The sequence below is a fragment of the Zalophus californianus genome, chromosome X (assembly GCF_009762305.2).
Source record: "Zalophus californianus isolate mZalCal1 chromosome X, mZalCal1.pri.v2, whole genome shotgun sequence".
Taxonomy (NCBI): domain Eukaryota; kingdom Metazoa; phylum Chordata; class Mammalia; order Carnivora; family Otariidae; genus Zalophus; species Zalophus californianus.
In genome coordinates this window covers 46864145-46884285 of record NC_045612.1, presented here as the reverse complement: position 1 = coordinate 46884285, position 20141 = coordinate 46864145, and the positions used below count along the sequence as shown (strand labels likewise).

Sequence of the window (20141 nt, the reverse complement as noted above, 5' to 3'; positions counted from 1 at the left end):
ACTTGTCGTGATGAGCACTGGGTGATGTATGGAACTGTTGAATTACTATATGGCACACCTGAAACTAATATAACACTGTATGTTAACTACACTGGAATTAAAATGAAAACTTTCAGAAAAGTACAAACTTCCAGTCATGAGAGAAATAAGTGTGAGGGATGTGATGTACAACATGATGACCATAGTGAATACTGCTTTATGGTATATTTGAAAGGTGTTAAGAGAGTAAATCCTAAGAGTTCTAATCACAAGGAAACAATCTTTTATGTCTTTTTCATTTACTTTACTTTTTGCATCTATATGAGATGATGGACGTTAACTAAACTAATTGTGGTAATCATTTATGTAAGTAGAATCATTATACTGTATTCCTTAAACACACACAGTGCGATATGTCAATTATACCTCAATAAAAATGGAGTAAAAAAAGGGGGGGGGGAAGACCCTGTAATACACAGCCATATAATTATAGGTATATATTTTGGCAGAAAATATTTTGTGTGATAAATTTTAAAAGTGAAACGTCTGGGTCAAAGCATAAGAATGACTTTTGAATGGTTAAACATACTGTAGGAAATTAGACTCTCCCGCACTGTTAGTGGAGAAGTACACTGGTGTAAATATCCTTAGGAACTTGTCTCTTATAGTTTAAAATACTTATGTGCTGCTTCTGGGAAGCTGTAGAGCACAGACTCAAATCTCGGAACTGCCCTCAATCCCAAGCCATGCTCCACTGGGTAATTTCGCCTCCGCCATTAGGAATACCTCATATAGAGAATTCTAATACTTTAAATTTGAAAAATCAATTCAAATAGTAAAGTGCCAAGAGGTAAAAAATAATAATAATAATTAAATAAAGGGCATATTAAAAACAAGAAGCAAAAATTGGGTGCACATAGCACATATTGCATGAAATGAAAATGTACATTAGGGTCCAGTTTTGTGTGGCAATGTACTTTCCAACATGATTTGAAATAATGTATCCGTAATCTAATTATACAAATGTAAAAGAGATAATATTAGCACGTGTCCATGCACACACACATGCGCATGCACACACTGTTGCTTTCCTCTGGAGACAAGTACGATAGTGGCTGTCACAAAGCTGAGCACCCACAAACAAGCATGTAGGTCCAGAACATTCTTCCTACGCATACCAGACACCCAGGAAGCTCTATCTGCTGGATTTAAGGAAAGCCTCTCCTCATTTCTGCCACCAGTTTGCAAAAGCCTCCCTTCCTCAGATCAGAAAAGCCGTAGTTTTAGCATTAGTCAAGAGGGGTGTAATTAGCTCCAATTCTAACTGTACGCTAGTGAAAAATACTAATTTTGCCAAAGACAAATCCAACACATGCTAGTTTCACAAGCAGGTTATGAAACAGTTCTGCAGCCCATTTTTTTTTCTGGATTAAGTAGACGTGGGTACAAATGGTTGAGATGTATGGATTCTCAAAAGTGGCTTTGTTGATCCCAAATCTACATTGCCTACAATTCATTTAACAAATACTAATTAGGCCCCATTATATGCCAGACACTGCCAGCTCAAAGTGACTCCTGATCTGCAGACACTGTGATCGAAACAGATTGCTTCATCTAGTTCAAGACCGGTGTCTCTACTTGGTCCAAGGCACCTGGATCCGCCCAAGCAGGAGTCACTAACTCCAGCTCACAAAACAGCATCCCTGGTCTGCTCACAGAAATCTGTCCTTGAGACCTGAAAGTCCACCATTAAAGGAGAATAAGCACACTAGCTAGAGGAACACTTAGGATGTGGAGGCGGACCAATAGGTGAGGACACAATTTCTGTTCCTCCACTGACTTGGCTGAGCAGTCCTGGGACATGTACCTAACGCCTGTGAGCCTAACAGTCATGATCTGAAAGGGGGCCGCGGATACAGATGTTTTCGGACTTCAGTGAGGAGGTCAAAGAACTCTAGTGAGTCTGCCCAACACTGAGCTAATGTTGCTTGCTGCTGGGCAAGTGGTGTTTTACTTCTCACCCTGTTCTTTCCCTACCATACCAGGGATGCCATTGCCATCTACTCAACGACATAGCAATGATGTAGGCAGAATTCCAAACCGACACAGGAGGTACCATGTGAACACACATGATGTCATAAAGGACACTCACGACCGTTGCTTAGCGGGAGGATCAGTTAATACTGTGGTAGAGACTGAGGGGGGACCCAGGCAGCCTGGGCGAGAGGCACCAGCTGATTTCCGATGCTCCTGTTGTTGCCTTTGATTTTGGCAGAACGATGGTGAGACAGGGATCGTGCCGAGATGCAACCCCTCAGTAAGTGGATATGCGTGTGTGCACACACACGTGTGTGCGTGGTCTCTCTGGCTTTTTAATCTCATGCCCACCCTCGTGTGAGACTCCCAAAACAAGGCTATGCTTGAGATCGCTCCTGTCTGAATCACCTTGATGAGGGAGGCCCCTGGCCCTGTTTAGGCACCCAACTCACCTGGTCGGTCTGGGGAATGCCGTAGCTGTTAGCTGGCTCACTTTTAACACTTCCCCCTTGACAACGCTATTTCTGAAGTAATGTCAGTTCTCAAAGGTGACTCTGAAGCCCCCATACACCATACATTGGTCACGGGCCGTTATTCCTCCTTTTAATATTCGAGTTTTTCTTCTAATATTCACCAAACTAGGTCACCTCCTGGACCATCAAACAAACCCCAGCGAATTTTAAATCACACGGAGCACGTTCTCTGACCCTAATGGACCCATGTTAGAAATCAATAATAGAACGAAAAAGGAAGAATTCCTACACACTTGGAAATGCTAGTTGACATATCATCCCGGTTTGTCATTCAGATCCTCGTTATAGAGGAGCCGAGGTTAGCAAGAGTTGTCCCCTCAGCTGAAAGGCATTTCAGGCGGGGCAAAAAGAAAGCTCACTCTGGATATTTCAAACTGAGTATTGTTGACCGCAAGGCTGGAGGGAGGGGGACAGCTTAGGAGGCTGTTACATCAGTCCCACCTGACATTAAAGCTTGAACTACACCAGCAAAGGAAGTACAGCTTGCTGATTGTTAGTGGGATCAGTTTGGTGGCTGATTGTATCTGGGAAGCATGAGAGAGATTGCCTCCCTGGTACTGGTGTGGTTTTGAGACAGGCCTGAGAGAAGGTACAATTCAGAACTCTTCGCGGTCTATGGCTGGTTTCCAGTCTAATCCATGGAGGCACACATCTCTTGTTCTGCTTTGTTCTGTTTTTGTTTTTATAAATCTGCTTCCTTCTTTAAAAGGTTCAATACAGTTTTCTCCTCCTCCTACTCCTCCTCCTCCTCCTCCTCCCTCCTCCTCCTCCTCCTCCTCCCCCAAGATTCCTACCCTGATAGTGCCATCTGTCAAATAAGGCCCTCCTATCTGGACAAGCAGAGGAGTTTCCTTTCCAGGGTTTGGGAGATTGGACCCTTAGGGCAGGTTGACACTTTGCTTGCCCTACCATGGTGTTAGCCTAAGATGTGGTGCACGGTAAGTGGACCACTGATGTGTCTGTAAACTTGTATATTTGTTCCCCTTTTTGAGAATACAACGATGGTGGTAGCTCACCTCAAGGAAGAAAGAGAGTTTGGAGTTCTTTCCGAGGTAATTTTGGCAAGAGGAACCCTCGTTATGAACGTGGTGGATATGAGCCTCAGCCTTCACACCTCCAGGAGGATGATGGAAATGTGCTGAGGGGAGATGTCCAGGAGGACCCCCAAGTAAGACAGTCAGTGACCAGGCAGACTGGTTTGCATGCAGCAGCCCCTGGGACTAGGCGACTCTTTCACTCTCCCTGGTCTTCTTTTCCTTCACTGGAAAACTGAAGAATGCCGGAAGTGGAATGATGGCTAAGCAATCCCAATTGTTGTCCTGGTGACAGAGAGGTGAGGGTGTATAGAAGAAGACTTTTGTAGCATTTATGGCGACCCTCCTCCTCTCCACTTCCCCTCCACAGCACTCCCTATAGCACCCGGCGTGACAAGAGGAGAGTGAAAAGGCAAAAGGAGGGCCATATCCATATTACTGTGTGGAGAGAGAGAAAAACTCTGAGGAGAGAAATGGGGGAGAACACACAAGATGGAACCCCAGGGAGCTGGTTCAAGATCACCGTGAGTGTCTTGGCAGGGTCTGCATTAGATAGAATATCCTGGAACCTTATAGAAAGGAAGACCACATTAAACATCCTTATGTCAATTATTTGGAGATCTTTCCAATGGGGAGGGTCTAGGGAATCCACGTTTGGCACAAAAAAAATAAGAAATAATGCCAGTGGTCCCTTCTTTCGAAGCCCTGTACAGCTCAGTAGAAGGTCAGCCAAGATGGCTGTTGGGTCTGTTTTCCCTCTTTAATTCTATGTTGTCTCTCCTCACTCCCATCCCTTCTCTTCACCCTTAGATTCCCTATGGGAGAAAGTATGATAAGACATGGCTAATGAATTCAATCCAGAGCCATTGCAGTGTCCCCTTCACTCCAGTGGATGTAAGAGAGGATGGTGAAGCCAGATGAGTGGGCACAGGGAAGTGGGGGCGGGGGGGGAGCCCACTGAGCAGGAAGACTCTCTCCTCCAAAATTATTGCTGCCTCCCCCTCCTGCAGTTTCACTACGTGAAAAACCAGGCTCGGTTCTTTGTCCAGGATGCTGGCACTGCCTCCGCATTGAAGGATGTCAGCTACAAGATTTGGGATGAGAAGAACCGAAAGGTGTGTGTTGAGGGCATTACCTCTACCTAGTCCCGGGGCAGGAGGACAGGGCAGGGGCTGGTCGTCTTCTTTGGGATGAAAGTTCTTGGTGCTGACCCCACGTCTCTTTCCTGCAGATATCTATCTTTGTCAATCCTTCTACTGTACCCTACTCTGTGCGGTATAAGTTGGAGCCAGAAGAAATGGAGCAGCTAAAGGTAATGCAGACTCAGGGTCCATTGTGTGCCCACACCCAGACCCACCTCTTCTTCCTCCAGCCCCGGATTTCCCTATCCCCACCAGAGCCTCCCAGTGGCTTTCTCCATCTGTCTCTGCAGCTGACCATAAACAAACGCTATGACGTCTCCCAGCAAGCTCTTGACCTCCAGAGTCTCCGCTTTGACCCAGGTACCCTTGACAGCAGTAATTCTAGGGCAGGTGAGGGCACAGGGATCTGCCTGGGAGGGAGACTGAGGGATGGTGATGTGGGGAGGGGTTGGTGCTGGCCCTGGACCCCTCTCAGCCTTCTGATTGCCTCCTCTCGGCTTCCTGAAGACTTGGTGGGCCATGATATAGATATGATCCTGAATCGAAGAAACTGCATGGCTGCCACCTTGCAGATCATTGAAGAGAATCATCCCGAGGTGAGGCCTTAGGCCCAGTGCTGTTATTGATGGTAGGGGGTGGAACTCATGGGGTGGAGGACAGATTTGTCTCTGAGGCCCTAGATAGTAACTGTCACTCTAACTCTTCTTCACCAACAGCTCTTGTCCTTGAACTTGAGCAACAACAAACTGTACGGGCTGGATGGCCTGTCTGACATTATACAGATGGTCCCCACAGTCAGGATCCTGAACCTCTCCAAAAATGAGGTGAGAAGAGGGAGCCAGATCAAAGTTGGGGTTGACGGTGGGTGGTAGTGCTCATCAGAGTGATGACAGGAGGCAGGAGAAGGTACCTGTGTGGAAACGTGGGGGCTGGGGGCGCAGGGGCCTGTGTGTCTCTCTTTCCCTGGGACTCCTTTCCACTTTCTTCCCCATATTGCTCAGCTGAACTTGGTGTGGGAGTTAAACAAGATGAAAGGGCTGGATCTTGAAGAGCTTTGGCTAGAAGGGAACCCCTTGTGTGACACCTTTCCAGACCAGCCCACCTACATAAGGTCAGTGTGAACACCTCTCACACGTCCTGGGAACCTTTGGTCCCGGCAGCCTGAACTGTGTCCCTGAGGATGCATGTGTGCAGGAAGCTGCAACCCTGGTCCTCCAGAATGGCCATAGGCCCCAGCTTCTCCTCTCTCCGTGTCCCTCACCTATAAGGAGTTTCCTTCCTCTGACTGTTCACCTTGTTCTCCTGGTCTGGGGTCTGTTTCCACCTCTCTGCATTCAGTGTTCTTCAGCATGCCCTGCAAGAGTGTGCTCCAGGAAAGCAGGGCTCCTCCTCCTCCCCGGGACCAGGAGTGACCAGCCTTGAGCCAGATGCTTGTGCCCTGGACTGAGAAGGGTCCTCCAGCCCAGGGCCTCATGCTGAGACAGGCTTTCCCACTCCCTGCTGAGATGGACATTCTCTTCCCTTGTTCTGAGAGGGGACCTCCTGCCCTTGCCCCAAAAGGGTTGCCCTCTCTCATCTCAGGCTGCCATGGTGGCTTTCCTGCCCCATGCTGAGGGCCAGGGTCCTGGGGGCCTGCCATCATGACAGTCATTCCTCTGACCCAATGCCAAGGGCAAGGCCCTCCTTGGGAGAAACCAGGGTTCCCTGAGTCAAGGGGCTAGGAATGGGTGGCTGCCAGTGAGCAGAGGGCTTCCTGAGGCAGGAATGGAGGCAGGTGGCAGAGGTGCTTGAGAGGACAGGAGGACAGGCCTCTCAGAGGCACGGACCCCTCCCCTCCCTCCGCACGTCACAGCATCCTGACTGGTCCTTCAGAGGAGCCCTGGGTAGTCCAGCACAGGTATGATTGCTCAGGCAAGGAACCGACTGAGACAGGAACAGGTGCCCAGGGGCCATCAGGAGGGAAGGCGGTGATCATAAGAGGGGGCCACAGACCCTCAGCCCCATGCTGACCTGGGGCTTGACCCTCTACTCCCTCTGGGGAAGGTCTCCTGCCCCCGTGGCTGCCTCATTTCCCATGCCTGGCTCAGACTGAGTTCACACGGGTGACAAAGTTTCAGCCAGCATGCGATGGGCCCCCAGCCCAACACCTGCATGTTTTCCATTCTTACCTTGGGTGCCAGGGCCAGTTAGGGCAGACGAAGGAAAGGACTGCAGCCAGGGAGCCATTTACCCCTTCTTCTCTCTTCCTCCTGATCCCCACCACCATGGTAGAGCTTCTTTCCCTTCCTTTTGCTTTGCCTTCTTTCCTCCTTTGTCTCTGGTTCCCCTATGTCTCTCCCACCTCTCCCCTCCTACCTTCACTCCCTCTTCTGCCTTCATCCGCCTCCCTCTCCATCCCTGCCTCCTGGGCCTTGCCTCACTCACCTCCCTGCCCTAGCATCCTGGGCCATCCCTGGGGGGGTATCATGGTCCTGCAGCATGCCGGACCCCTAATGAGGTAGCAGAGTGCTGGGCTCCCACCCCAGTCCCTCTTCTCTCTGGAGTCTTCAGTGAGGACTTGGAGGAAGGAAGGGAGGCAGGAAGGGGGAGGCAGCCCTGGAGCCTGGATTCCAAATGTTGCATCTTGTGGCACTGTAGAAGGGTGTCAGGGCAGTCCCGGGCGGGGGTGGGGGGCGGTGGAGCTACCCAGTGGAAAGGAGAGGGAGGGAAGGGAGGGAAAGGGTAGGAGGGAGGCTTCGCAACCCTGACCTAACAGTCACTTCTTTCTATTTTGGGTTTTGGACAGTGCCATCAAGGATTGTTTTCCTAAGTTGTTACGCCTGGTAAGTGACTACATTCATCACTGTCTCTTACTAACATTGATCACCACCACACCTGCCCTCAAGCCCTTTGGGTCTTGCCTAGATTCCAGGTTTGCCTCAGACATTTATCCATTTTAGGAGACCAGGACTCCCGAAAAAGACATGAATATGTTCTCTGGAAAAATACACACACACACACACACACACACACACAACACACACACACACACACACACACACACACACACAAGTTGCATATAATAGTAGATACTTTCAAGATGTCATGATGAAGACACCCTCTGTAATCTTGCCCATGTAATTTCCAGTGCCCTTTCCTACCTAACCTCTGACCCTCACCCTCTCTCGGGCTCATCTTTTCCCCTGAGCATCCAGGGCCACCTCCCTGGTCTCCACTGCCGACTTCTTCTTCCCTTCTCCAGGATGGCCAGGAGTTATCACCACCAGTTATCACTGATACTGACACACCCTGCTTGATAAAGCCCTGCAAGGTGAGGGAAAATTGATCAAACAGCATTTGGGCTATTACAAGGGAGGCTTTATCAGCCACATAGTCTCAAATGTCTTTTGGTTCCAGGAAAGCTACAAAGGATCTGATGCCCTGAAGAGTCTAGTCCTGCAATTCCTGCAGCAGTAAGTACTCCTGGGAATCTGGGGAAGGGGTTGGCTGGGATGGGTGAGGCCACCCAAGCTCAGGACTGCCGACTGGGTCTTGAAATCTCATTTGGGGCCCAGACCACAGAGATAGACGGTCCTCATTGCTCTCCCACAGGTACTATTTGATCTACGATTCTGGAGACCGTCGGGGTCTCCTCGATGCCTACCATGAAGAGGCCTGCTTCTCCCTGGCCATTCCCTCCAGCCCCGAGGACCCAGCCCTGTGAGTAGCAAAGATCCAACTCTGCTCCTGGGCCCTGTGGCTCCCCAGTGGACACAGGGAAGCTCCTGGAAATACCCACACTGGCCAGACCGCCACCTCCTGTTCCTCTTTCTCTGCTAGAAGCAGCTTGTGCGAGTACTTCAAGGAAAGCAGGAATATGAAGAAGCCCAAGGAACCCTGTGCGTGTGTGATGGGGAAGACTGGGCAGGGAAAGGGGGTGTGCAGGGGTAATTATAGGGCCCAGGGTGTGGCAACTCCCAACCTTCGCTTGCTTCTCCTCCCCGCATAGCCCTGTGTGTTCAGCCGCTGAAGCATACAAAACATAACATCGTGGGCTCCCTCTGTGTGCTGCCCAAAACACAGCATGACCTCAGCTCCTTCTTGGTGGACATGTGGTTCCAGACGGTGAGCACGTGCTTCCTCCCAAGGGCAGCTCCAGAAAGCCACGGGTGGGTAGGAAGTTTAGGTGGCTTAGCACCTGGGCCCTTCCCTTTCAGGAGAAGGTGCTCTGCTTCTCTGTTAACGGGGTGTTCAAGGAAGGTGAGCGTGCATTGGGCCCCTCCCCAGACGCCCCACTGCTCCCTCCCCACTGGCTGAGCTCCCTCTCAGAACTGTCCCAGCTTCCCTGATCCCTTTCCCTCTCTTCCTATTCCGGCTGTGTTCTCCTGCCTCCACTCTGTCCCCAAACCATCCTGGTCTGAACCGGCTCTATGCCTGTCTACCCCACACAGCTTGGGCATTAGGGACACAGTCTGTTTCCCTAATGAGTTTCATGGCTGTCATCCCAAATCCTTATTCTGACAACTACCTGGGGTGGTTACTTAACCTCTAAGTTTCCTCGTTTGCAAAATGGGGCTACTAACACCCACCTCTCGGGCAGCTGTGAAAAATGAATCAAATGAACTTGTGAAGTGGTTGTCACACCACCTGTCACATAGTAGAGGCCTTGTCACTGGGAGCCTTTTGTTTCTACTGTTGCCATCCCCATACCAGACACCCCGACTCCCAGTGAACAATTGTCCCCTTCGGCATGAGTATCAAAGTCAGACCCTGACTGGGAACACCGTGTTGGGCATGTGAAGCATGTGCAACTCTAATGGGGTATTGTTGTTCGTTGTTAAAGTGGAGGGAAAGTCTCAGGGCTCTGTTCGTGCCTTCACCCGGACCTTCATCGCTACCCCTGCCAGCAATTCCAGGTGAGTGCTACGTTGTAGGTGGGAATGCTCGTCCCAGCCTGGGCTCAGGGGTGTGGGAACGTGGTGGCGAAGACATCTTGGTTTTCTCAGTATTGTGGGAAGCCAACAGGTAGATCCACGGAGCGGTCCGGTCTGGTGGTTAAGAACGTGGACTCTGGAGTTAGAGCACCGGGTTCTCTTCTTGACCCCAGCACTCAACTGAGTGTGTGTGATCTTGGCTAAGTCACATGACCTCTCTGTGACTCATTGTCTTCCTTGGAAAATGGGGATTAGACTGTCCATTCCCTTGAGCTGTTGTAAGGGATAAATGCGGGTGTAAAATCATCCCTGGGTTGCAGGTTAAGTACACATCTAGTGAGGCTGGTAGACAGTCCCTGCACAGGTGGGCTCTGTGGGAGGGGTGGAGGCACCAGCCAGGGAATCTGGGGGCGGGGGGGCAGGCACAGTAGAGGTATGGAAGGAATCTGGTTGCTGAGTGGGAGTGGGAGCAGGATCATTGTTGGGGATGTGGAGTTGTACATTCATCCACTTGTCGGAGGGCCCGTTTTCCCTTCAGTCTATGCATCGTGAATGATGAGCTGTTTGTGAGAGATGCCACCCCCACGGAGACTCAGAGTGCATTCTCCAACCAAGAGCCTACACTGACCCCCAGCTCCGTGCCCACCCTCTCCCAGGAGCAGCAGAAAATGGTGCATGCTTTCTCCACTCAGTCTGGGATGAAACTCGAGTGGTCTCAGAAGTGAGTGCTGGGTGTACATGGGAAGAAGGGTGAGCTGGGACAGCGACTTGGGTGGGGGAGCGTGAATCAAAGAAACTCACAGGAAATTTGGAAAAATAACATTTTGGACAGTTTGCTTCCAAAAAAAAAAAAAAAGAGGAAAGAAAGTGGGCCCATGGAAAAGGTATCATACTATTATATATGTGAAGGATTTAAAAAATAGTATAATGCTCGATGACATTGTCTTATATATAGAAAATCTGAGAGAACCCACCAAAAAGCTACTAGAACTAATAAACTCAGCAGGGTTACAGGATAAACGACCAATATACAAAACTCATTTGCATTTCTATGTACTTGCAATGAGCAGTCCCAAAATGAAATTAAAACAACAAGCCCATTTACAATAACATCAAAGTAGTGAAATATTTGGAAACAAATGTAACAAAAGAAGCACAAATCTTATACTCTGAAATCCATACAACGTTGTCGAAAAAAATTAAATAAATGGAAAGACATCCCATTTCCAGGGGTTGGAATATTGCTAAACGGCTTAATATTGTTAAGATGGCAGTAATACCTAGAGCAATCTACAGATTCAACACGATCCCTGTCAAAATCCTTCTCTGCAAAAATTGAAAAGGTTATCCCAAACTTCATATGTAAGTGCACCAAAACTATCTCAAAAGAAAAGGACAAAGTTAGAGGACTCACACTCCCTAATCTCAAAACTTGCTACAGAGGTACAGTAATCAGGACTGTGTGGTGCTGGCTTGTGGACAGTGCATGAATCAATGGAGTAGAACTGAGAGTCCACAAATAAACCCTCACAATTATGGTCAATTGATTGTCAATGAGAGTGCTGAGAAAAATCTGTTGGGAAAAGAAATAGTCTTTTCAGCAAGTGGTACTGGGACAACAGGATATCCACATGCAAAACAATGAATTTTGACCCCAGATTCACATCATGTACACACGTAGACTATAAATGGATCAAAGATCTAAAGGTTAAGAGCGAAAACTATAAAGATCTTAGAAGAAAACAGGTGTAAGTTTTCATTAATTAGGCAAGTGTTCCTTATATATGACACCAAAAGCACAAGCAACCGAAGAAAAACAGATAAATTGGGCTTCATCAAAATTAAAAGCTGTTATGCACCAACGGACACTATCAAAAGAGTGAAAATCCCGCCAAAGGGATGGGAGAAAATATTTGCACATCACATACCTGACAAGAATATATGAAGAACCCTTGCAGCTCAACAGCAAAAGGACAAACAACCCCATTTTAAAAAGCGGAAGGGGGCTCTGAATAGACATTTCTCCAAAGAAGATATACAAGGGACCAAGGAGCACATTTAAAACTTCTCAGCACCATTAGTCATTAAGGAAATGCAGATTAAACCCACAATGAGTTACTACTTCACACCCCCTGGGATGGCTTTAATCAATAAAATGAATGATAACAAGTGTTGGTGCAGACGTGGAGCAACTGGAGTTCTTATGTATTATTGATGAGAATATAAAATGGAACAGTGGTTGGGGAAAACATTTTGGCAGTTCCCCAAAATGTTAAACATGGAGTTACCCTATGACCCCGTAATTCCACGCCCAAGTATCTAAGGAAAACATATGTTCACTCTAAAACTTGTACAGGAATGTTCATAGCAGCATTGTTCATAATAGCCAAAAAGTGGAAACAACCCAAATGTCCTTTAGCTGATGAATGGATAAACAAATCTGGTACGTCCACATGGTAGAATATTATTCAGTCATAAAAAGAATACAGTTCTGATATATGCCGTGCCATGGATGAACCTTGAAAACATGCTGAGTGAAAGGAGCAAGCCTCAAAAGGTCACATATTGTATGATTCCATTTATATGAAATGCCCAGCATAGGCAAATCCACACGGACCAAATGCAGATTAGTGTTTTCCAGGGTCTGGGGAAAGGGGAGGAATAGGGAGTCATCTCTAATGTTTAAGGAGGTTTTTTTTTTTTTTTTTGGTTGTTGTTGTTGTTCGTTTTGTTTTGTTTTTTAGGCGATAAAATTACATGGGAATTAGATAATGGTGATGGTTGTGCAATCTTGTGACTATACTAAGAAAACACTGAACTGCACACTTTCAAATGGTATGTGCATAAAAAAATAATAAAATGGCGTGTGCATTATATCTCAATAAAAATGATTAGAAACCTGTACTCTTAAATTTTTCCATTTATTTTCTTGAACGTCTCTCTTTATCAATGTATATTAAGTTCCCTTGTTCTTTTGGAGAGCTTTATTTTCTGTTTTGAATTCTAGTGGGCATGAATGCCAGTGATAGGCATTTTCACTAGGTCTTTCTTCATCATTGCACATAGCGTTCATACCGGTGCATGCATCCCAGCAAAAATGTGGCACAGATTTAGCATCGCGTGGTCAGCATGTCTGTACTGTGGTACTAATGGAGATAACCTGTTCTCCCACTCCAGGTGCCTTCAGGACAACGAGTGGAACTACACCAGAGCTGGCCAGGTCTTCACTATGCTCAAGGTGAGGTGTAGGAGTCATTAAGCGGGCTACAGATGGGCATTTCTGGGCCTTCGGGAAGGCCAAGAAGGCGGAGGCTGGGTTGCCTGGGAATGAAACTCCAGATCTGGGTCTTCTGATGTCCCAACTCCTTCCCTCCAGAATGAGGGCAAGATCCCAGAGGAGGCCTTCAAGCAAATCACCTAAAAGGAGCCTTGGGTGTCCACGCCATCATTGTTTCTCTTTTGTCCAACCTAAGGCCATGCCCATGACTGGGGATGGAGGCCTGGCTGACCAAGAAATCAAAATGACCTTGCAAGCCAGGTAACATAACCACCTGAAGGATCAGTTGTTCCATGTATTTTCCCCACACACGATTGCTGTTTATTTTCATAATAAAGAGTTATGTTGCACGTTGTATGTTGTGTGTCCTGGATTGCTCTTCTCCTGCCCCAACCATGAGCCAGTGAGTCCGGGCCTAAAAGGCCCTGTCCCCTCCCCGACATTATTCACCCTGGCGGTCCCCGGCAGGGACACAGGCTTGACTCCATAGGTAGTATGTCAATAAGTTCTGGTGAGAAGGTACACACATTGCTTCCAGGGATTGGCCTTTGGAAACGGTGTGACTCAGTCAGACGCTCTACCCGGAGGCCTGCAAAAGGAGGCATGTAACCTGGAACAATACGGGCTTTGCAAGGGCTGCCTACTGGCTAGTGAGGGCAGTGGAAGGAAGGACGATGACGACTCACATATATTTACTTCTTATTCCTAATCATTGGAATGCATTCGAAGGCATACTGTCAACAGTTTTATGACTTGCACACAAGTGAATGGGCCCCTTCACACCTCTCCCCATGCTTGCATTTGTCTTCTCATCCATCCACTGTACTGCCCCCTCCCCCTCTCTGAAGGTGCACTCTGGGAGGGCTCTCACTTTAGCACCTGAGAGTGAGGGAGAGCCAGCCGGTTTGCCCAGTGCATTTCTCAGAGAGCTGACAAGGGTGCTCCGTGTCCATGTATGTGCTTGAGGAGGTTCAGACATTTAGTTTCACTTCCAGACAAACAACAATAGCACGGAATCTCACATTATGGTCGGTTCTGTGGGACCTTTCTCAATGAGCAGCAATTGGCAGTCCAGAATCGCAGGCAACAGTTGAAAGGGACACTTGTGCAATTTATTTTCCACACTTCTGTAATGTTTGGACTTTAGACCACAAGCAGGCATAATTCTCTCTTTTTTTTTTTTTAGAGATTTTATTTATTTATTCATGAGAGACAGACAGACAGAGACAGAGAGAGAGAGAGAGAGAGAGAGGCAGAGGCAGAAGGAGAAGCAGGCTCCCCGTGGAGCAGGGAGCCCGACGCAAGACTCGATCCCAGGACCCTGGGATCATGACCTGAGCCGAAGGCAGACGCTTAACTGACTGAGACACCCAGGCGTCCCTGGTGGGCATAATTCTTGAAATTAAAAAAGAGCAGTACCAAGTTTCTCATTACCACCCTATAAATGATGGCACAGGTGAGGTACCACCAGTTTACAAATTATGCCTCTATTGGCAGGTCTCACATAAGTCATTTCCTACCACTTGCCATTTTTCAGTTCCTCATGTACATTTACACAAGGAATCCATATGGGGGTGTGTGAATTTCTTAGAAATATGAACTAAAGGAATAATTGCCGTTCCACAAGGAGTAATTCCATGCTATTCCATGTAGTGCCTCAGTGGTCAAAGACAAGTCTCAGCCTCCTCACCCAGGGAACTGAGCCTGCATTGTGAGGAACAGAGGCAGTCTCACATGTTAGCGAGCAATTGCAGTGTCTGGCTCAAATTAGGCCCTCTGAGCTGAGTTCCCTCATGGGCAGGGACCACGGAACCCACTGCATGGCCCCTTACTGCCTCTCTCTACAGCATTACATCTACATCATTAAGTGTCCACATCCTTGGCCTCCTACCCTAGCTAGCTCAGATGCCATGGACTTCCAGTCACTCATTCTCCTGCCAATTCTCCCCATTCCCTTGGTCCCATGGTACAAAGGCATCAAGTTTATGGACAGACACCTCCAACCAGATGCCCTTCTCCCAAAGGCTGCTACTGGGGATGGGTGGTGGACCCCTCCCCGTATCCCATCAGGACCCAGGAACCTCTGAGGGGAAGGAACCCCAGAAGCAGCTGCAGGAACTCCAGGAGGAGTGGCCTTGATGATGACTTTTTCCAACTAACTTCTGTGCCTTTCCTAAAAATCTCTCTGACTCCAGTATTTTCCTGTGTTCCCAACACTTTGTCCCAGACCTTGCTCTGAACTGATGCCCTTATCCCTAGGATTCCTGCCTGGAAACACCACCCCTAGCTCTAGAGTATAACTGCTGCTTATCTTTCTAAATATGGATTCTATTTATCCTACTTGCCATTTCTTTAATGATCACAGAATTTCTCTTCAAGCACTGCTCCTTATGATTCTACCACCCTGTAAACCCTGTGCTGGAGAAAGTCAGTCTTGGATGTGAACACATCACCCCTTCAGTGACCATAACCAAGGGCAGAAGCCTTGGCCCTAGATCATACAAGATTAGACACTGTCTCACACCCCTGCCAAAATAAAGCAGGGAAAAATGGTGTCTGGCTGATCTTAGCACCCTAGCCTGCATCAAAGAAAGGTAGTAATGTAGTGGGAGGATGGCATGATTTCTGGGGGTTAGCGGGGAGAGTGTCTGTGGCAGGGTCTGAAATTTTGCAGTTGTAACAGGAGCCCAGCTGTGATGGTTAATTTTGTGTGTCAACTTAGGTAGACTGTGCTACCCAGATACTTGGTCAAACATTATTCTGGATATTTCTATGAGGATTGTTTGGGATTAGATTAATATTTAAATCTTAGAGCAAAGCAGATCACTCTTCATTATGTGGGTGGGTCACACCCAATCAGTTGAAGGCCTAACAGAGAAAAGACTGACCTCCCTGAAGGAAGAGGGAATTCTGCCAGCAAATCACCTTCAAAACTGAACTGCACCTCTTCCCTAGGTCTCCAGCCTGCCGGCCTATCCTGCAGATTTGGGGCTTGTCAAGTTCCACAATAGCATGAGCCAACTCCTTAATTTAAAAAAAAAAAAAAAAAAGAATGAACAATGCTACACCAACAAACTGGACAACCCAGAAGAAATGGAAAAATTCTTGGAAACATACAACCTACTAAGATGGAATCAGGAAGAAATAAAAAGTCCAAAGAGACCAATTACTCGTAAGAAGATTGGACGAGCGTAAAACAAAACAAAACAAAACAAAACTCCCAATGAAGAAAAATTCAGGACCAGATGGCGTCACTGGTGAATCTTACCCAACATTTATAGAAAAATGAATGACAATCCTTCTCAAACTCTTCCAAAAAATTGAAGAGGAAAGAACATTCTCAAATTCATTTTACGAGGCCAGCATTACCTTTATATCAAAACTAGAAAAGGACACTACTAGAAAAGAAAACTACAGGCCAATATCCTTGATGAATATAGATGCAAAAGAAAAATCAATAAAATACTTGCAAACGAATTCCAGTGGCACATTAAAGGATAATTCACCATGATCAAGTGGGATTTATCCCTGGGATGCAGGGATGGTTCAACGTATGCAAATCATTAAATGTGATACACCGTATTAGTAGAATGAAAGAAAAATTACATGATCACTCAATAGGAGCAGGAAAAGCCTTTGACAAATTCCAACACCTGTTCATGATAAAAACTATTAACAAATTAGTTATAGAAGGAACATACCTCAACATAACAAAGGCCATAAATGACAAGCCCACCACTAACATCCTTCTCAATGCGTAAGAGGTTAAAAGCTTTTTCTCAAAGATCAGGAATAAGACAAAGGTGCCCACTTTGACATCTTCTACTCAACATAGTACCAGAAGTCCTTGCCAAAACAATTAGGTGTTAAAAAGAAATAAAAGGTATCATAATTGGAAAGGAAGAAGTGAAATTATCTCTATTTGAAGATGACATGATTTTATACAGAGATAATCCTAAAGATTTTACCCAAAACTGTTAGATCTAATCAATGAATTCAGTAGTGGCAGAATACAAGATTAACATACAAAAATGAGTAGCATTTCTATGTGCCAACAGGGAATTATCTGGAAAAGACATAAAGAAAACAATTCCATTTACGACAAAAGCAAAAATGAACTATTGAGACTTGATCAAGATAAAAAGCTTCTGCACAGTGAAGGAAACAATCAACAAAGCTAAAAGGCAGCCTATGGAATGTGAGAAGATATTTGCAAATGACATATCTGATAAAGGGTTATTATCCAAAGTCTATAAAGAACTTATCAAACTCAACACCCAAAAAAACAAATAACCCAGTTAAGAAATGGACAGAAGACATGAATAGACATTTTTCCAAAGAAGACATCCCGATGGCCCTCAGACTCATGAAAGGATGTTCAATATCACTCATCATCAGGGAAATACAAATCAAAACCACGATGAGATACCACCTCACACCTGTCAGAAAGGCTAAAATTAACAACACAGGAAACAACAGAGGTTGGCGAGGATGTGGAGAAAGGGTTAGAGGGAATGCAAACTGCTGGTGGGAATGCAAACTCATGCAGCCACTGTGGAAAACAGTATGGAGGTTCCTCAAAAAGTTAAAAATAGAACTACCTTACAACCCAGCAATTGCACTCCTAGGTTCGGAGGGGCACATGCACCCCGATGTTTATAGCAGCATTATTAACTAAAGTCAAATTATGAAAAGAGCCCAAATGTCCATTGACTGATGAATGGATAAAGAAGAGGCGATATAGGGGTGCCGGGGTGGCTCAGTCAGTTGAACATCCAACTCTTGGTTTTGTCTCAGTTCATGATCTCATGGCTCTTGAGATCAAGGCCCACATGGGGCTTCATGCTCAGTCTGCTTAAAGATTCTCTCCCTCTACCCCTCCCCCACTCTCTCTCAAATAAATAAATAAATCTTTATAATAAAGAAGACCTCTCTCTGTATGTATATATATATGTATATATGACTATTATCCATGCTTCAAAAAGAATGAAATCTTTTCCATTTGTGTGAATGGAGCTACAGTGTATTATGCTAAGTGAAATAAGTCATTCAGAGGAAGACAAATCCCATATGATTTCACTCCTATGTGGAATTTAAGAAACAAAACAGATGAACAAACTGTGGGTTGATGGAGGGAAGGTGAGCAGGGGTCAGACTAAATGGGTGATGGATATTAAGGAGGGTACTTGTGTTGAGCACTGGGTGTTATATGTAAGTGATGAATCACTAAATTCTACTCCTGAAACCGATATTACACTTTATATTCACTCATTAGAATTTAAATAAAAATCTGAAACACACAAACAAAAAAGAAACAATCTCATTTACACTAGCACCAAAAACAATAAAATACTTAGGACTAAGTTTAACCAAGGAGGTGAAAGGTCACTACACTGAAAACTACAAAACATTGATTTAAGAAAGTGAAGAACACAAATAATTGGAAAGAAGTCATAGATGGAAAGAATTAATATTGTTAAAATGTCCATACTACCCAAACCATCTATAGATTCAATGCAATCCTATCAAGATTCTAATGGCATTTTTTTTACAGAAATGGAAAAAAGCAATCCTCAAATTTATATGGAACCACAAAAGACACTGAATAACCAAAGCAATCCTGAGAAAGAAGAACAAACTGGGAGGCATCACATTTCCTGATTTCAAGCTATATCACAAAGCTAGAGTAATCAAAACTTCATGGTATTGGCATAAAAACAGACCCATAGATCAATAGAAAAGAATTGAGAGCCCAGAAATAAAGCCAAGCATATACAGGCAACTAATATTTGACAAGCAAGCCAAGAATACTCAATAGAGAATAGACTATCTCTTCAATAAATGGTGCCGGGAAAATTGGATATTCACATGTAAAAGAATAAAACTAGACTTCTATGTTACACCGTTTGTAAGAACTAAAACCATAAAACTCCTAGGAAAAAACATACAGAAGAAAGCTCCTTGACATGAATCTTGGCCATGATTTCTTGGGTATGGCAGCTTAAGCGCATGCAACAAAATCAAAACGAAGCAAGTGGAACTACATCGAACTAAAAAGCTTCACAGAAAAAAACAAAAAACGATCAACAACAAAATAAAAAGTCAACCTATGGAATGGGAGGAAATATTGCAAATCATATATCATATACCCCATATATCATATAAGGGGTTACTATCCAAAATATATAAAGAACTCATACAACTCAATAACAGCAAGCAATCCAATTAAAAAATGAGCAAACTCCTGAATAGACATTTCTCCAAAGAAAATACAGAAATGGCTGACAGATACATGAAAAGGTACGCAACATCAGTAATCTGTAGGGAAATGCAAATCAAAACCACAATGAAATATCACCTCACACCTGTTAGAATGGCTATCATAAAAAAGACAAGAGATACAGGTGCCTGGGTGACTCAGTTGGTTAAGCATCTGCCTTCAGCTCAGGTCATGATCCCAGGTTCCTGGGATCGAGCCCTGTGTTGGGCTCCCTGCTCAGCAGGGAGTCTGCTTCTTCCTCTCCCTCTGCCCCTCCCCCCCGGCTCCTGCTCTCTCTCTCTCTCAAATAAACAAAAAAATCTTAAAAAAAAAAGACAAGCGATAATGCTGACAAATATGGAGAAAAGGGAACCCTGTGTACTGTTGGTGGTGTGTGTGTGTGTGTGTGTGTGTGTGTGTGTGTGTGTGTGTGTGTGTGTGACACACTATTTAGCTATAGATAAGAAGAGACCCTGCCATCTGTGACAACATGGATGCACTTTAAAGGCATTATGTTAAGTGAAATAAGTCAGACAGAGGAAGACAAATACTCTATGACCTCACTTATACGGGGAAGACAAAAACAAAACAACAGAAACTCATAAAAAAAGTGAGAGATCGGATTTGTGGTTACCGGAATCAGGGGATCAGTTGTCCATGAATTGGATGAAAGTGATCAAAAGGTACAAACTTCCAGTTATAACATAAAAACGTAGTGGGGATGTAATGTACAACATGATGACTATAGTTAACACTGCTGTATGGTGTATTTGAATGTTACTAAGAGAGCAAATCTTAAAAGTTCTCATTACAAGAAAAAAACACATTGTTTTTGCTTTTTAAAATATCAAGAACTAATGATATACTATATGTTGGCTAACTGAATTTAAATTAAAAAATTTAAATATCTATGAGAGAGGATTGATGTTAAGTAAACCCACTGTCATCATTTTACAATATACGTAAG

The 20141-nt window shown here is 45.4% G+C and overlaps 1 protein-coding gene across 4 annotated transcripts; it reads left to right on the top strand.

The window, feature by feature from the left end:
- Positions 1 to 2175: 2175 nt before the first annotated feature.
- On the top strand, positions 2176 to 13267 carry LOC118356537 (nuclear RNA export factor 2-like). 4 transcript variants are annotated; one of them, XM_035725641.1, is made up of 20 exons: positions 2176 to 2296; positions 3954 to 4107; positions 4394 to 4477; positions 4633 to 4698; positions 4815 to 4895; positions 5016 to 5085; positions 5233 to 5321; positions 5442 to 5549; positions 5727 to 5836; positions 7511 to 7547; positions 7913 to 8035; positions 8122 to 8177; positions 8317 to 8424; positions 8545 to 8603; positions 8714 to 8829; positions 8922 to 8964; positions 9548 to 9620; positions 10177 to 10359; positions 12816 to 12876; positions 13015 to 13267. In XM_035725641.1, exons 1-20 carry the CDS (start codon positions 2259 to 2261, stop codon positions 13057 to 13059), a joined length of 1704 nt encoding a protein of 567 aa, XP_035581534.1. In that variant the 5' UTR covers positions 2176 to 2258; the 3' UTR covers positions 13060 to 13267. The 4 variants fall into 4 exon arrangements, with proteins under 4 accessions (XP_035581534.1, XP_035581535.1, XP_035581533.1 ...); XM_035725642.1 differs by having other exon boundaries at positions 4594 to 4698; positions 7967 to 8035; XM_035725640.1 differs by having other exon boundaries at positions 4594 to 4698.
- Positions 13268 to 20141: the final 6874 nt, after the last annotated feature.